The 15,875-nt window shown below is 40.1% G+C and overlaps 1 protein-coding gene across 1 annotated transcript in view; it reads left to right on the top strand.

Annotated features, from left to right (window-relative positions):
* The window catches only part of LOC115574023 (exostosin-1), a 339,107-nt gene that overhangs the window by 286,608 nt on the left and 36,624 nt on the right, over positions 1 to 15,875 (top strand). Inside the window, exons 5-7 of the mRNA XM_030405211.1 lie at positions 655 to 762; positions 9,189 to 9,308; positions 14,576 to 14,708. Of these exons, the coding sequence (XP_030261071.1) occupies positions 655 to 762; positions 9,189 to 9,308; positions 14,576 to 14,708 (361 nt within the window). The remainder of the gene's footprint in view (positions 1 to 654; positions 763 to 9,188; positions 9,309 to 14,575; positions 14,709 to 15,875) is intronic.

The following is a 15,875-nucleotide window of genomic DNA, read 5'->3' as shown; positions in this document are numbered from 1 at the left end:
GTAACATTAAACAGACCAGCAAGAGCAGAATTACCATAAATGTAGACACTAAAACATAGATATCATAGCCCTCACAGCTATCAAGCATCGAAACATCTAAGGGCTGGAGCACTTCCTGGACTCAGATTGAGTCTGAGTTTGTTGTAAAGGTCTAAAATGACCATGCCATGACAGTAAAGGCATTTTAATAGTTAAAAGGATTTTTGACTTTTATGTCTTGCATGTTTGTAGTCGAGAATTTTGGCTACACTTCTATGTTATATTCATGCACCAAGCTCGCTAATAGCTTTAGCAGTATATCCACGTGGCCTTCTTGTGGGAGCCGAATGGAAAGGATCGGATGGGGTTATTAGAGTCCTGCAACAGCCACAGATATTGGATTTTATTTCCCTTTTTCTGTTAGAGTTTGATTTAGGAATAGATTGTCCACCAATGTAACAAAAATTGCTTTTAAAATACCGAGCCAACCCTAGCTTTAAAGGGGCATTAAAACAGCTGGACGGCAACCCACCTACTGCTACTGCTTTTCATTCCTACATCCATTATGTAAAGATAATTTGCTGTCCACTGTGATTTATTCAACCTCAGTCTCCGAACACAGTGACTTCTCGTCATACTGATCCTTTTTCCTTTTACCGCCCTCTTTCCTAACAGGCGGCCTGCATCCCAGTTATACTGAGTAACGGCTGGGAGCTTCCCTTCTCCGAAGTTATCGACTGGAGGAAAGCCGCCATCATTGGAGATGAGAGGCTGCTGTTACAGGTAACAAAAAGTAATGGTGGGATGGACGGTTGAATGATTGGACGTATTTTTGAACAAGATCCCAGAGTGGAAAGTCAAAATACTGTGAAAAGAATCTACAGTACAAAGAAGGGACATAGAGGGATAGATGGAAAGAAAATTATGTATTATTACATTGCTACTGCATCTACAGCAGGTACATGGAGGTCAGTAAAAGCTACCACACCTGGATGAAGATAGAAAAACCTTCCTCCTCACACTGGTGACTATGAAAAAGATAAAATATGCCCTTTCAGCAGAGGCTAATTCAGTGTCTCGGTGGTGAAATGCCAACACCTTTCCTGATATAATTGTCATCTTGTGGCTCAAGATCCCTGCGGGAAATCTCAAAGATCCAGCTGGAGCGGATTCAAACATAGAGGCAAAGCACACAGATCAGGAATCTCTATGAATACACATGGGAGTAGACGTGTGTGAAGGTTTTCATCAGCTCGATTTCTATTTGAGCGTATTTTCGACATAGATTCTGATCAACCGAGGAGCGGTGGTGGAGTACATTTACTCAAGTACACTTCTTAATAGCAAAGTCGAGGTACTGAAACTTTAGATTTTATGCAACTTTATACTTCTACTCTGCTACATCTCAGAGGGGGGAAATTGTACTTTTTACTCCACTTCATTTGTCTGATGGCTTTAGTTGCTAATTACTTACTCCAATGTAATCAAACCAGGTAAAGCCATGGAACTCCAAATATTGTGATCTAACTTTTTCTTTTTTGTTTTATTGTTTTCTTTTTCTTTTTTTTCCCCCAAACTTGAAAAGTTGCACATTTGGGCCAGGCTCATTTTTCCAGTGATTGCTTTCATAAAACTAATTTATGGCCACAGGGGGCTGAGGGCGCTGAAATATTATCCTATCCTTTTTTTCATCAGTTCTTAAGTCATGACACAGGACAGAAAACATTTTAACAGTTGAAAAAGAGCATTCGGCACAACAATAGACGGCTTTGCTTGTTTGGTTTAATTCACACGAGGAGTTGTTTTCTGTGCCGTAAACTGCGTAAAAAGTAATGGTTTGAAAATGTTACTCATCCCAAGCAGGAAACCTGAGTTTCAGCTCTGAATCCATAATTAGCTATTAACGTAACTGGCTTTTAGTCCGACTGAAATCTAATTGGATTTGTGGAAAGTGGTTAAAAAAAAAGAAAAAGCAGTCCGTGTGACATGACAGCTGTGATAATCACAGTCATCACACCTCCACCAGGAACTATTTTTATCTGAGATGGATTATTCCACAAGAGTTCCTTCTGTTCCCTTTAATTAAGGCAGCGGGCAGAGCTTGTGATATTTACGTTCCTTAATTACTCTATATTAGTACATGCCACCTGCATGACCTATAATGCTCCCTGGACAGCGATGCAGAGGTGTGAAAGTGTGTGTTACTGTGTGCGGGTGTGCGATCGGGTTTTAGACTGTGTGCGAGTCCCTCTAATTAATGCGTCCCTGATCCCCTATCATCCCTCTGCCAGCACCGATGGCGATGATGATGTAATTATTCTCTATGGCAGACAGGCCTTCGTTAAAAGTATCACAAAGTATGGCTTTTAGATTAAATAAAGCCATTAAACACGACTGAAAACCGCAACAATGCACTCATGTTGTTTGAGGTTGTGCTTGCCGGTTTGTTCCCGTCAACAAAACAAAACGGTTCATCTAAAAGCATGCTAATTGTTTAAAATCTGTAAAGTGGTATTGTGTTTATACAGCTGCAACACTGAGGCTGTGTATAGTTAGAGAGAGATGATGCAGACATATGAGGATCTAATAAAGATGTACAGGCAGGGATAGCAAAAAAAACAAAAAAAAACTCCAAGCTTTCAAAATAAGATATCAAAGTAGACAAAATTATAAAAACAACATGTAGGGATTGACACACCATGACCTCTCACTTTTTTAAAACAACCTCTGGCACATTTTCCCCCTCTGATCCAGTGAAGATTGCTTGCTGTTGAATTGTGTCTCTCCAATCTCCTTCCTCTCATGTCTTTCTTCCACTTGTACAATAACAAGAAACCTTTTGGAGGAAACAAGAAGCGCAAAGGAGGAAAGTGAATAAGAAGAGTGAACAGACATGAGGAAGTTGCTTTCTGTCACTGATTCTACATTTATTACTAATTAAACCAGCCGTTCTATACTGTGTTTTTCAGTACATTAACTTTGCAGTTTCGCGGATTCTTCCTGTTTGAAAAACCAAAGGTGTAATAAATGCGCAGACCAAATTAGAGCTGAACAATTTGATGATCAAACCATTACTGGTCGAAAGAAAGTCATACCTGATGATTGAATAGTTATTTAGTTGATCTGTGAAATGGTGATGGACATTTTCATTATTTTGACGTTTTATAGACGACACAATAAATGAGTTAAGCCACAGATGAATCAATAATCTAATCCATATCTACATGTCTATAAAATATAGACATCAGATTAAGTATTTATGACCTGACTTTCATACCCAGAGGGAGAGAGCGGATGGTGGTTGAGTGTGAATCTGCTGGATATTTTAAAGGAGCCTAAACCTAACCATAGCTTAAGCACAACATTATCACAACATAAAATACAACACTGAAACTAAAGACACAAAGTTGCAACATAAAGATATACGTTTTTGCATAGCTGTGGTTCACCAAGACGTACAACAACAACATTTGCGATTTGGTTGAATGATATAACAGTTAATATAAAGATTAACTGACAATATAGATCAGCAAGCAAACAAAAATATGGGTCACAAAATAACTTTTGTCCTCAAATAGATATCAAAAATTCATGTTTTCCTGTAAGTGTTTCAACGTGACGTCTTACATTTTACATGTAAAGCTTATATTTAAGACATGAGACGATGTGTTTTAAAAGCGATACGTTTATCAAGCTTAAATAAATACTGGTCATACAGATAAGGGTTAGTGGGCGTGGCAAGGCAAAATGGTTTTCTTGTTGTTCCTGTAAAACAAAACTTTCCAGACTTTCAGCACTCGAAGCCGCTTGATGTGTTTCGTGCAGTACTGAGACAGCTGGCAAAGTGGCAGGAATGAAAGCAGTTTGTGTGAAAGAAGTGTCAGAATCTCTCAAGCACAGGATACAGGCTTTACTGCACAGTCAACTAAACACCTCCAATGTAATTATACCCATTAAAATGCCTTCATATCATTTCATTATTTCGTTCGGGTGACGGCATCCGTGCAATATAAAGAAAATGCAATAATAAACGAGAACATGGGTCTGATCGGTAAGCAGATTCTGGATGCTTGCCCTCTTTGTCTCTTTGTCACGCTCACACAGAGGCTCACTGTTCAACACATCGGCGCTCCAACACCTGCTGAGAGAGTTGAATCTCATTACTTTCAATTACATCAGTGAGCACTGCAATACCTGGCTGTTTAATATGGAGAGTTTCTATTCCCCCTGTGGAGAGGAGACACGCACAGACACGCACACACACACGCACACACACACGCACTCAAACTGCCCCTGCTGAGAAACATAAACACCATTAGAGTCAATCGAGGGGAAGAGAATTGAGCTGATTTGATTGGTGTTGTTTATATTCCACCTCAGAGAGCTGAACAATTAAAACTCGCTCTGCTGTCGACAGATCCCAGTGACGTCAACGACAACACAACCTCCTAAACTGTCTTAACCGCTCAGTGAATGCGAGGCATTCTGGGACTCTTTATTTCCTTTTTTTTTTCTGTTTTCACAAACAGAACTGGAACGCAATTGTTTATTCTGCACATTTGAGTATTTACAAACCAAGTGAAAAATCAACAACACTAAAATCTTGGCGAAAAGTCTGATTGAAAGGCAAAGATTCTGTGGATTAAGTGTTTATTTGGTTTAAATCGTAATTACTCAAACGAACTACACGGAGCTTTTAACTGGTTATGAAATTGATGGCTCTGCAAGACCTATATGAGCACACAGGACGATTTGCTTTCAGAACAAATGCAGGCTTTAGCCGTTTCTTTAGATCCCAACAGATGCTTGATTTCTGGGGCCACTACTGATACTAGGAAGTAAAGAAAATCCAACTTCTGACAAGATATGTAATGGAGGCAGCATATTTTACAGTTTAACAACAAACTTTACTGCCTGAAAAGACATCAGTGCACTGAAGCGGTAAACTTACCGGGAATTTAATAATTACAAATTATCCCAAGCATCTTTTTCAGTATTACATACTCTAAATGAAAGAGTTTGCATATCGGCGCATATCCAATAACATATATACCGATACCGATATATCTGTGAAAGGGCCAATATCAGCCTGTTGGTCAACCGATGTATCGATCAGCCTCTACTTATAATGCAAGGCAGTGATGCTCATTCAGCCTCTATCCACAGGGGTTACTAAAATCAACAAAATGGACGTTCCTTGTCGACGCTTTAAAGGAGCTGTGCATTTCCTGAGCTGTTGGTGTTGCTAGACAACTTTACAGGAGGAAACATCAGAGCTGTCGCTTTTTATTCAAAATGAAAACTAATGTTTTAACAGTGGTAAAAATTAAATACTGGCTGTAAACAATTCAAAATAAAAAGTCTCACTGCATGAGCACATTCTTAAAATGTTCTGTCCTTCTGTTCATTTTGTTTCTTTATCAAACAGAAGGGCACATTTCAAACATCTGCCGGGTAATGTAAGTTGTCACTGCAAAATTGACTTGCATGCTGATGCAAAAAAACAGGCAGGACAGGTAAGGCTGCAGTAGAAGACGAGGCTCACAGGCAAACAACAGCGTTCCACAAGTAAAAATATAAAAAAATTATCATCGCTACCTCTTCTGATGTGTTAATCAATTTTCACTTAAAACAACTTATGTCCAGAACATTGACATTAAGCATTTTAATTAAATGTTATTTTTCAATCAATTCTTGCAACACAAGTTCATGTAAAGGGGTCACATTTATGGTTACATTAAGTCTCCATATCATGATGTGTCAATGTGAATTGATTACACAACTTAGTCTGATTTAATTAAATTCGCACAGCCTCACATACATTAACCTTTTGTTGGTTGTTATTTAGTTAATCAATATAAAGTTAACGGCAACTTCAACATAGATATAATGTGTTTTTTCAAGTGTTTCAAGAATTATGCAGAGAAGTAATAGAGTTTCAAACATGATAGAAACTTGCATAAAATGTGGCCCTTTACATTGAACATGTGTAATTTAATTTGATGGAATATGTATACGTAATTAAAATACTTGAAATCAATATTTATGCAGAATGATTTGTGCTTATATTAATTTGCAATGAAATTAAAGAAGGCTTTTAAGCATCAGTGTTTCCTGGATGATAGGTCAAAACTGCCCTTGAATTAGGCGTTGGAGGGGGCTCATGAATCCAAGTGTCAGAAGTCAAAAATCTCTGGTTTGTGCGTTTTTTTCAGTTTTAGATTACTGTAAGTTAAATATCTTTTTGTTTTAGACTGTTAGCTAGACAGAACAAGCAATTTGATGCAAAGTGAACAAGGTGTCGAGATATAACATCCAGGTGAAAAGTATTTTTATCGGAAAATCAGTGTAAAAAAGAAAACATTTAATACTGGCTCACTGTTGCTTAAAACTGCCTCATTAGGCTCCATGAGGCTCTTGAGGAGAAGTTATTTGCTCACAACATGAGAGTTCGAGCCGGGCAACTCTTTGATTTAAAGTCCCCTGACCTGCTCCTGGACCAGTGTTTCAGCTCTGGTTGTTCTTGACAAACTAATACTAATCAGTCACTCTGGTCCCCACTGGCTTTTCTGTTGGCCGAGCTCGGCAGGTTGGCACCTTATCTTTCAATAAAGAGATGTTGGGTTTTTGGCCAGGACACCAGAGGACCCCCTGGGCTCCGAATCAACCACCTCTCCAGGGCTAATGAGGCTCTTCATGCTCTTGAGGAACTTTGGCTACAATGCTGCTCAGTCTTCTCTTGGGCTTCATTGTCAGTCTGAGCAGGCCGGTTAAGGTCGTGTCCTCCCTCATCAAGGAAGTAGTTTGTTTTCTCCAAACTGAGCATCAAGAGAGCATCCTGCTCCATCCTCCTGGCCTATCGGTTAGTTTAGCTCGCTGGTCAGGTTGGCAGGATCCTCATCTCCCTTGATTTCTTCCCTCCACTGCTTCTCCCTGAGGGATTTTACTGCTGCAAGCCACAAGCCAGCTGCTCATGTCTTCCATGACAATGTGAGCTGGGACCTCGGCCTGTCTCAGGTGTACCAAGAGCAGGGTATTCAGGCTCCGAGCAGGTCTGCACAGTGTGTTGGTACGCGGATGTTGCAGAACTCCCTTTAGGCAGATGAACAGATGGAGGCACCAAAATAGAACTTGATGATTTGTTGTTTTAATACCTTTCAAAAGCAATATACTGTATGATGTATGGCACAGTCTTTTAACATGACCAGTAATGGAATATAACTTGTACTTGAGTATTTCTATCGTTTGCCACTTTAAACTCTCAAATACTACTCATAAGTATTGTACTTTTAACTAACAACATTTATTTGACTATTTTAATTATTAGTTGCTAGACCCATACGGGGCAGCACATTACCAGATTAACCACTAACTGCTGCTAACTCTAGCTGCCATTAGCTAGTTAGCTCAATTAACTGTGCAGCTAACAGTGGACTGGGAGCTCGGGGACCAGGGTTAGTGTTTTCATCACTAGCGCGCAAGCTTTGGACCAGGACGGGCCGAGCCTAGCTGGCTAGCATGCTAACTTCAGTAGATATCTCTGCAACAGGATACATAAACTTCATCATGTAAAAACTCATATTTTATTGATAATGTTGGTTCATTTTTTTAACCACAATTCTTACATACTGGACCTTAATTTAAGCCCCAATCCAGTTTTCTAGGCCTCTGCTCATAAATTGCTTATCCATAATAAAATTAGTATATCTCTGCAACCACAAGATTTATTTGAATACTTCGAAGTTTGACGTTTAGTTGTTTATTTGAGTAGTGTTTGGGCTGTGTTTGGGTCATATAAACATGTTTTTTACATGTTGTAGCCCAGCTTCTGCTGTTTAATTTAATATAGAATATGACTATATTCTTTCATAATTAGTGCAGTAGTGGCTCTGTGGTTGTTCTGCATATTTTAAAGTCCCCCGATTTGGGGACCTTGGGGTTTGAACAGTTAGAGAAAAAAAAGACTGATTACGAGAATCAGAAAATGTATCTAAGTCTGTCTGATCTGATAACCACTCGACCCATACAATACAGTATAGTCTAAATATATCAACATCAAATTACTTAAGTTTGATTTTTAAATACACTTATACACTTAAATTACACTTAAGATATTTTAAGACGTTTACTCAAGTACTGTATGGGTGATCTGTCATCAAATAGGAGTTGGGAATGAGACCCAAAGCTCCAGTATTTGACGAACTAGGAAAACCCAAAAATCTATTTTGTTACAAACAGAAATAAAGTTTGAGTTTAATTTTTTAGTTTAACAACTGGAATGATTAGACAGAAACAGAAAATAAGATGGTGACAATTTAACAGCAGAACAGTTGTTTCATCAAGCCAAAATTAGCGAACATTCGCTTGTTCCATCTCCTGAAATGTTTGTCTCTGCAAATTCTATTTTTTGGTTTGGTGATTGGGCAGAAAAAGACAGTTTCAACACATCACCTTGCTCGAGTGTGATTGAAATTGTGATGTTTTTCTATATTCAATCACATTTGATAGAATAAAAATCAGCTCTACTCCACATTGATTCACATTACCAGATGGATTTTTTTTTATTTGGCCCATGGTTTGTGGACAGATTGTGGAGCAGCTCAGCTTCAACATACTCACATCCATGACATTTGTCTGTGATCATACACTTATATGATTACATGACACAAATTAACCTGATTAACCAACCCCACTGAAAAAGAAATGAGAAACCAAGTCCAAGCATCGACAATTCCAAGTGTTGTAAGAGTTAAATAACATCCAATTAAATAGAAGATTGAAGAGAACACATCTGGACCACGGCAGGCGGTCCTTTTTACATAAGGAGGCTGTGAGCCACTGCTCTGAAGCATTGATTCGAACCTGTTTTAATGGCCTTTTCTAATAGAGACTTTATAGTATCTACCATAAGGTGTTAAAACAGTATGAGAGAGGGACAGCAGGTGGTTTAGTCACCATACTATCCTGGGGATAAGCTGGTTGATGGACGGAGTGAGATGTGGGAGTAGACGAGCATCCAGGAAAGGAAGAATTTCCTCTAATCTTTTCTGCATGTCCACAAAATTACTCATGCTTCCTCCTCCACCTGTCTGGCTGCCTTCTTTTTTTCCACTCGCTGATTCCCGTCCTCTCACTCACACACTTTGTTTGAAATCTAACTTAATCTATGTCTCTGTCATTTTGCTCTCCTTCCTCTTGTCTTCCTCCAGGTTCCCTCCATTACCCGGTCTGTGGGCCATGACAGGATCTTGGCTCTCCGCCAGCAGACTCAGTTCCTGTGGGACGCCTACTTTTCCTCAGTAGCCAAAATCGTCTTAACTACTCTGGAGGTAAGATTGAAAGAAATGGTCTTAATGGGAGTTTTGGATTTAGTTTTGTCAGGAGAGCTTTATTTAATCAACCAAACTGCTTCGGCTGGTTCGACAGCGCACATTGCCTCCGGCTACATCACCTCCCGAAGATAAACTAAAAAAAGAAATCTTCCAGTTGTCAGCTATGTTTTTTGACCTTTTTTATCCAGGGAAGGTTAACTGAATGTGCACTCTCTCTTCCCAGCAATGTTTTGTTTAATATTCATACAATTTCACCCAGAAGCTGCACAGACAGAGAAGCTTTCTATCAAATAACTACAACATATAGGTCCACTGACGTAACTCTGGGTTTATTTGTCTGCTCAAGGGCACCTCAAAAATAGTTTGTAATGGAATGTGTTTTAAAGTCGATGTTACCTTTGTTGATTTTTCAAAAACTGCATTTTTCAACAAACTGTAAGTCATATGAAATGAAAAAACTTCCATTCGGCGCATTAAAATTCTCAGCTGCTGAATAAGACTTCACAATAAAACACCTCAACCTTTCATCTGAGGTCGCCCCGCCTCGATTTGACTGCAGTCAAATGCAGCCCCAGACACCCACACGACATGTTGGCAGGTAACGTTTCTGCAAGCCACTGATAACAGTCAACGTTTGTGCATGTCGTATGTACCGTGCTGACATTTCTACAAAAGTGTCACACCACGTTCACATTACATGTTTATTACCTGACTTTCACGTCGGTGGGTGGATCGAGGGGATTGTTTTTGCTTAAGCGTTGCCAGATCATAAGCACAGTCTTGTCACAACTTAAACAGAAAGCTGAACCTTAAGAAATGTGAAATTAAAAAACAATATAAGTCACTTCTTTGTCTCCCGTGGAGAAAGTCCCCACGCTCCCTTAAAAGACTGTGTCACTTTTAAAGCTATTAAGTTAGAAGACATTTTTATAGACTTTGTGAATCACTGTCCATGACAAATTATTAATTGTTTGGTCCTTCTTATGAATTCTTCAAACAAAAATCAATATGTTGGGTCTTTGGTGTACCTTGAGTGTCCTGAAAGGCGCTTTGTAAATAAAATTTATTATTATTATTATTATTATGACAAACATTATGTCGGTTTTCTTCAAGCCACGGATGTTTTATTTGACCCAGTTGCCAGAATAACTGTCCGCATTGTACATTTCTGCAAACGATGGATATTTCAAAACTTTTATTTGTGTTTCTTAATGTTCAATTTGAGGTTTTTAATGTTTTGACAACTCAGTGCTCAGTGTCTAGTTAGGTTTAAAGCACAAAAAACTGCCTATTTTCATCAAAAAGTTATTTTTTTTTGCCCTTGATACAGCTGGTAATCCCAAATTCTCAGTGATGATAGAAACCAGATCCTAGAAAATGTCCAATCAATGTCCAACGTTAAAACCCTGCCTCGAATGACAGCTGTCTTCACCTGTCTGTCAGGCTGCCACCCTTTGTCCTTCTTATTGTCTGTTTTACGTTCTTTCAAGGATATTTACCACCATCGTCCTTGGCAATGACAATAAGGAGGACGTGACGCAACCTGAAATTGACGTCGATTTTAAGTATAAATGTGTCAGATGTGAAGGAGCCCTGTACTGGCTGGCAGCCTTCAGGGTGGAGTGTGTGTGTGTGTGTGTGGGTGTGGGTGGGTGGGTGTATTCGCCTGCTGGCTCATTTAATGACCTCGCTAGCTCAAGTTTAGACGATGAACTTGTGTCATCGGCGTACAAGCGCCCTCCTCCTCTCATTTCATCCTCGTTGCTGTTAGTTCACCTCCTCACAGCCTTGATTCTGTCCTCGGGGACCGTTCGCATCTCTGAATACAGACACAGAAGATAATAATCCTCTTTTGTTACCACCATCGGAAGCAGCATCATCACATAAACATCAGTACAATCACTGTGATCTCTCTCGCAGCGCACATTATTGTTTGCACTCATCCCCACATCGACCACGAATACTTGAGTCATTATCGCCAGCACGCTCTGTCGTCATGTCCTTCACTTCATTTACATTAAACTGACGGACTTCAGGTTTCTTCAGAAGGAACAGAATTTGAGATACTCGCATCAGTTATTTGGATAAAGGTTAGTATTTTGTCTGCAGTGAATTGGTTAAAGTACTGTCGAAATGAGTGTGAAAAATGTTTTTCACCACATTAATTTGAGGTTAATTATCTTGCAAAACATACTTTGAAAAATGTCTTCATTTCATCATAAGCTGAGAGAACGCATTACCAATTTTAGATTTTCAGACTGGTGTTAATCTTTGTGTTGAATTCTTAAAATCCTTCAGTATATTTCTTGTGCTGGTGTGTTGCTTTTTTATATTTGCAGTGATCCATTTTAAGCCATAATGTCAGTGATCAAACTTCAAGAAATAAAGAGACATTGGCTAACCAAATAGTAATTATAGGACAATTTTAGATATAATATCAATAGCAATATCTAAGTAAAGTTTGCTTCAGCCAGCATTAGCTACTGTTAGCTTCTGGTCACATCAGATCAATAAAGACTGTCGCAGTAAAACCCCAAGATTTGCGTTTTACTGCTTGAGAGTTCAGCTTTAAACCTGTGACAGAATCCATGTGGTTGCCGATTGCTTCCTCCAGGTTCAGAGAGTCAGCAAACAAGAATAAAAATAATCTCGTAAAAACTTTAAAACATGACCTCATCTGTGAACATCTGATGTGAAGTCCTGTCAGATACAGCAGATCAGCAGTGGTGGTTTATTGATGGTGTGTTCATCGTTTGTTTTCATTTGGGCTTATTGTTTATCCGCAATCAAAAGCCGGATTTCGCCCTCTACATTAGCCGTAAGCTAACTGTAGTAGGCAGCGGGACACACCAATCCAGCCGTGGCTGGAGGGTGGCCGGTTCAAGTCCAGCTACAGACCACAATGTGGAAAGTGGACTGGCAGCTGAAGAGGTGCCAGTTCACTTCCTGGGTTACTGCCAAGATGCCCTTGAGCAAGGCACTGAACACCCCATGTGCTGACATGGCAGCCCACTGCTCCTAGCTTGCAGTTTGTGTGTGTGTGTGTGTGTGTGTGCGTGTGTGTGTGTGTGTGTGTGTGTGTGTAGGTGTGTGTGTGTGTGTGTGTGTGTGTGTGTGTGTGTGTGTGTGGTATACTTACAGTGTGCAGCTAGTGATGGGTTAAATGCAGAGGACTAATTCCAGGTGTGTTTGCATGTAAAATATAACTGACAAAAAATAAAAATTCTTCCCTTGGCCCTCCTCACATAACTTGGCAAATGTCTTTTGTTTGGGCAGAGAGCCCCCCAGCTGCAGAAATTAAATCTTTTACGTGTATGGCAAAATGTTACGCGGATCCCAAATTCCCCTAACTGACTGACTTCCCCTGTGTGGTGTCACTCTGCTGGCTGATTAATAAGAGAAAAATAATTAATAATCTGCAGATTTAAATTGCATTTTACCCCACAACACACACAAAGCAATTTATGTCAAAATTCATTTCTTTGTTGACGTGTGGCCTTTAGAAGAGTACATACAACTGGTGCTTCAGTTGATTAGGAAGAAGAAAGGATGAAGAACTGATTTCACCTTTGATTCTGACAGTTTTAGATCATCACTAAAGAAAAACGTGACTCCAAAGATAACGCTGAATTGACTCTGACATATGACATTAAGATAAGGATTTGCTGCACTTGCCTGAAGCTTTCAAACCGTCAACCATTTAAGTGGATTAAACCGACAGGAATATGGAACGCATGTCAATTTTCCAAGAAGTCCGCCTAATAGTGCTCTATGTTTAAGCTTGCCTATTTTTTTACTTTTTGTTTAGCTTCATGATGTAAACATTTCTCATTTTTCCCGTCTTAAAATCACAGCCAAAACAAGACTTTAGTGGCACCACCAAAAGCCCAGTGCTAGCAGGGTATGAAATTAGACAGCAGCCCACTGACAGCTGTATACTGCTGGCCAGATGTGCTAAACACTCAGAGCCAGCATGCCACCAGGCTAAATGGGTGAAATGAGCCGTTGTTGATAACTGTAGTGTCCCACATACTGCGAGCCTGACAGTTGGTGTCAGGAGAGGTGTTTGTGTGTGTGGTGTGTGTGCGCGCGCACGTGCGTGTTAAGAGCTACCTTTTAATGCCAGGCCAATTCTCCATAGATCAGTAGACTCAGAGAGAAAGGAGGTAGGCGCGTTTGCGACACGTATTGTTGAAATATCGACATAGAGTCCATAATAAAGCCCCATTATTAAAAGAGTTTTCAAGTTCACTCTATCATTTTAAAAGTGCGGTGTGATGCCTGAATTAAATCAAAGTAAACAAACGACATCCTCGTCGTGGACCTTGAGACGTTTGTGTATTCGGAGGCTCAGCAGCAGGTGGAGGTTGCGTCGCTGGTCTTCCCACTGAGGCCTCCTGAAGACTCCCAACACTTCACCGACTCACCTGACCTTTAGTAACAAGCCAGATGGATGATATTAGCTAAATACCTAATGGACTCCTCATGTTGGGAGCGAGCTGATGCCCCGAGTGAAGCAGTTCAAGCGTCTGGGGTCTGTTCTGTGGAGTCTGTCCTCTTAAAGAGAGCTCCCCAAAGCACCAGCGGCAGCTAAACAGCTGGCTATTTTAATTTGCAAATATGAGTTTTCGAATTGAAGAAGGTTAAGGAGGCCATTGCAAGGAAGGTTGTGTCAGCTTCAATGTGCCAATTTGTTTTTGTTTTTTCCAGATAAGCTATATAATAATTAATTTCCAGCTTCATTTCTTCCAAATTCAGCATTAAAATCAGTTGCATGTGTATGGTTGTCACCGTCCTGTGTTAACCATGTATCTCCAAAAACATTTTCTTATGCTTTAATCACAAAAAAAAAACCTTTGTTTGTAGCTTTTTGACTTTACATTTTGGTTTTAAAAGTACTGATTTAGCTCAAGAGGCAGGAGCACATTCTCACAGCATAAAGAGAAATCCCTGAATTCAAAGTGTCTTCATTGGAGATACGTGGTTCTTTTTGGACATGATATTAAATAGTGTTATACAGAATGTCTATGTGTTGATAGCCTTTGATTGGCTCTTGTAACTCATCTGGGAAGGGTTAGGGTTGTCCTCTTGTCACACCTTCATATCTTCCCTTCTCCCCTCTTCCTCACTTGCACCTCATCCTGTTTTTCTCTCATATTTGCCTTTCTGGTGTCATAATTTGTTCTTTGATCCCTTTATATTTTCCTGCATCCTTGTCTCTCTGCTCATTCGCTTTCCTCCCTCACCTCCTCTTGTCGCCCCAGATCATCCAGGACCGTGTGGACTCCCATGTGTCAAGAAGCCGCTTGTTGTGGAACTCCCTTCCCGGTGGTCTCTATGCACTCCCCCAGTACTCAGCTGACCCCGCCCAGTTCCCTTTTTACTATGCCATACTGGGTAAGTGTCAATCACATTTCACGTACACCACACTCGACCAAAAACTGCTGAGGGAAATAGTTTTGAAACATACAGATGCGAAAACTACACAAAAAGTTTGATTTTAGTTTACATCGGTCGGTTGCTTACGGCAAAGAAATAAAAGATCGATGGTTGGCTCCAGCTTCCCTGTTGATTTATTCAGAGTAGTTCAGCAGCATTGATTTGGCCTGTTGATCAGCACGGTCAACAACTGGTGCAACACCAGCGGATGTGATGCACGGCTCACGGAGGCAATTAAGGTACTTTGAAACACTCGGCACCCTAATGACTAAATTTGTGTCAAAATGAGTGCTCCTCGGCATCATAACTCAGTCATATCTGCACATACAGATGTGAAACACGTTTGAACTCAATGCGACTCACACTTCCAGATATGATATCATTACCCGTGATCGCGGATAAATGTCAACAAATTATCTTAGAGATCATAGGAACATGCTACATATTTATAGTTATTTGAAATCGAGTTGTGTGTAGATAGAATTGCGGATAGAACAGAATTTGCATACATTTAATGGTGCCAATTTCCCAAGACGTAAACAGACATACGCTAGAGTTGTAACCCGCTGCTTTCTAACTGACTCCATGGCAACATACTTCTTAAATACCCCCCAAATCATCTCCAGAAACTCAGGGTATGATAGATGGGAATAGGTGGCAGTGAAAATTGTTTTTGAGTGCCAGTCTACCATATTCCTCTCATTTCCTCCTCATCTTTGGCACTAAGAAATTGCAGTGGTGTTTCCACTCTGTTCTTGCCAGAGATCACCTGTCAGTCACTGAGAAGTCGTCCTCATTTTTTTTTTTTTTTTCCCGTTAATGTAGCTGAATTATTTTTTTTCAGTGCAGTTGTGCAGGTTCCAAGTTTTTCTTCAGTTTATTCCAAGTAAGCTGTTTTGCCTGGAAGCTGTTGATGGGAGTTAGAGGCTCTGACAGGACTTATCTGAGGACTTGGATAACATAACCAACCAAACAGACCAGGGGCTGCTGGGGGTATCTGAGATCACCGTGTTGGTGTTTCTCCAACAAGCTACTAAAAAATGTGACGGTCTCCAGTCCACATCTGGAGCAAACTGTTACGGCTGAAAGGGTAAAGTATGAGACTCTCACCTGAAGGGCTGGGAT

This window comes from Sparus aurata, chromosome 22 (assembly GCF_900880675.1).
Source record: "Sparus aurata chromosome 22, fSpaAur1.1, whole genome shotgun sequence".
Classification (NCBI taxonomy): Eukaryota; Metazoa; Chordata; class Actinopteri; order Spariformes; family Sparidae; genus Sparus; species Sparus aurata.
The sequence above is the reverse complement of the archived record's forward strand: the minus strand, read 5'-3'. Positions and strand labels throughout refer to the sequence as shown.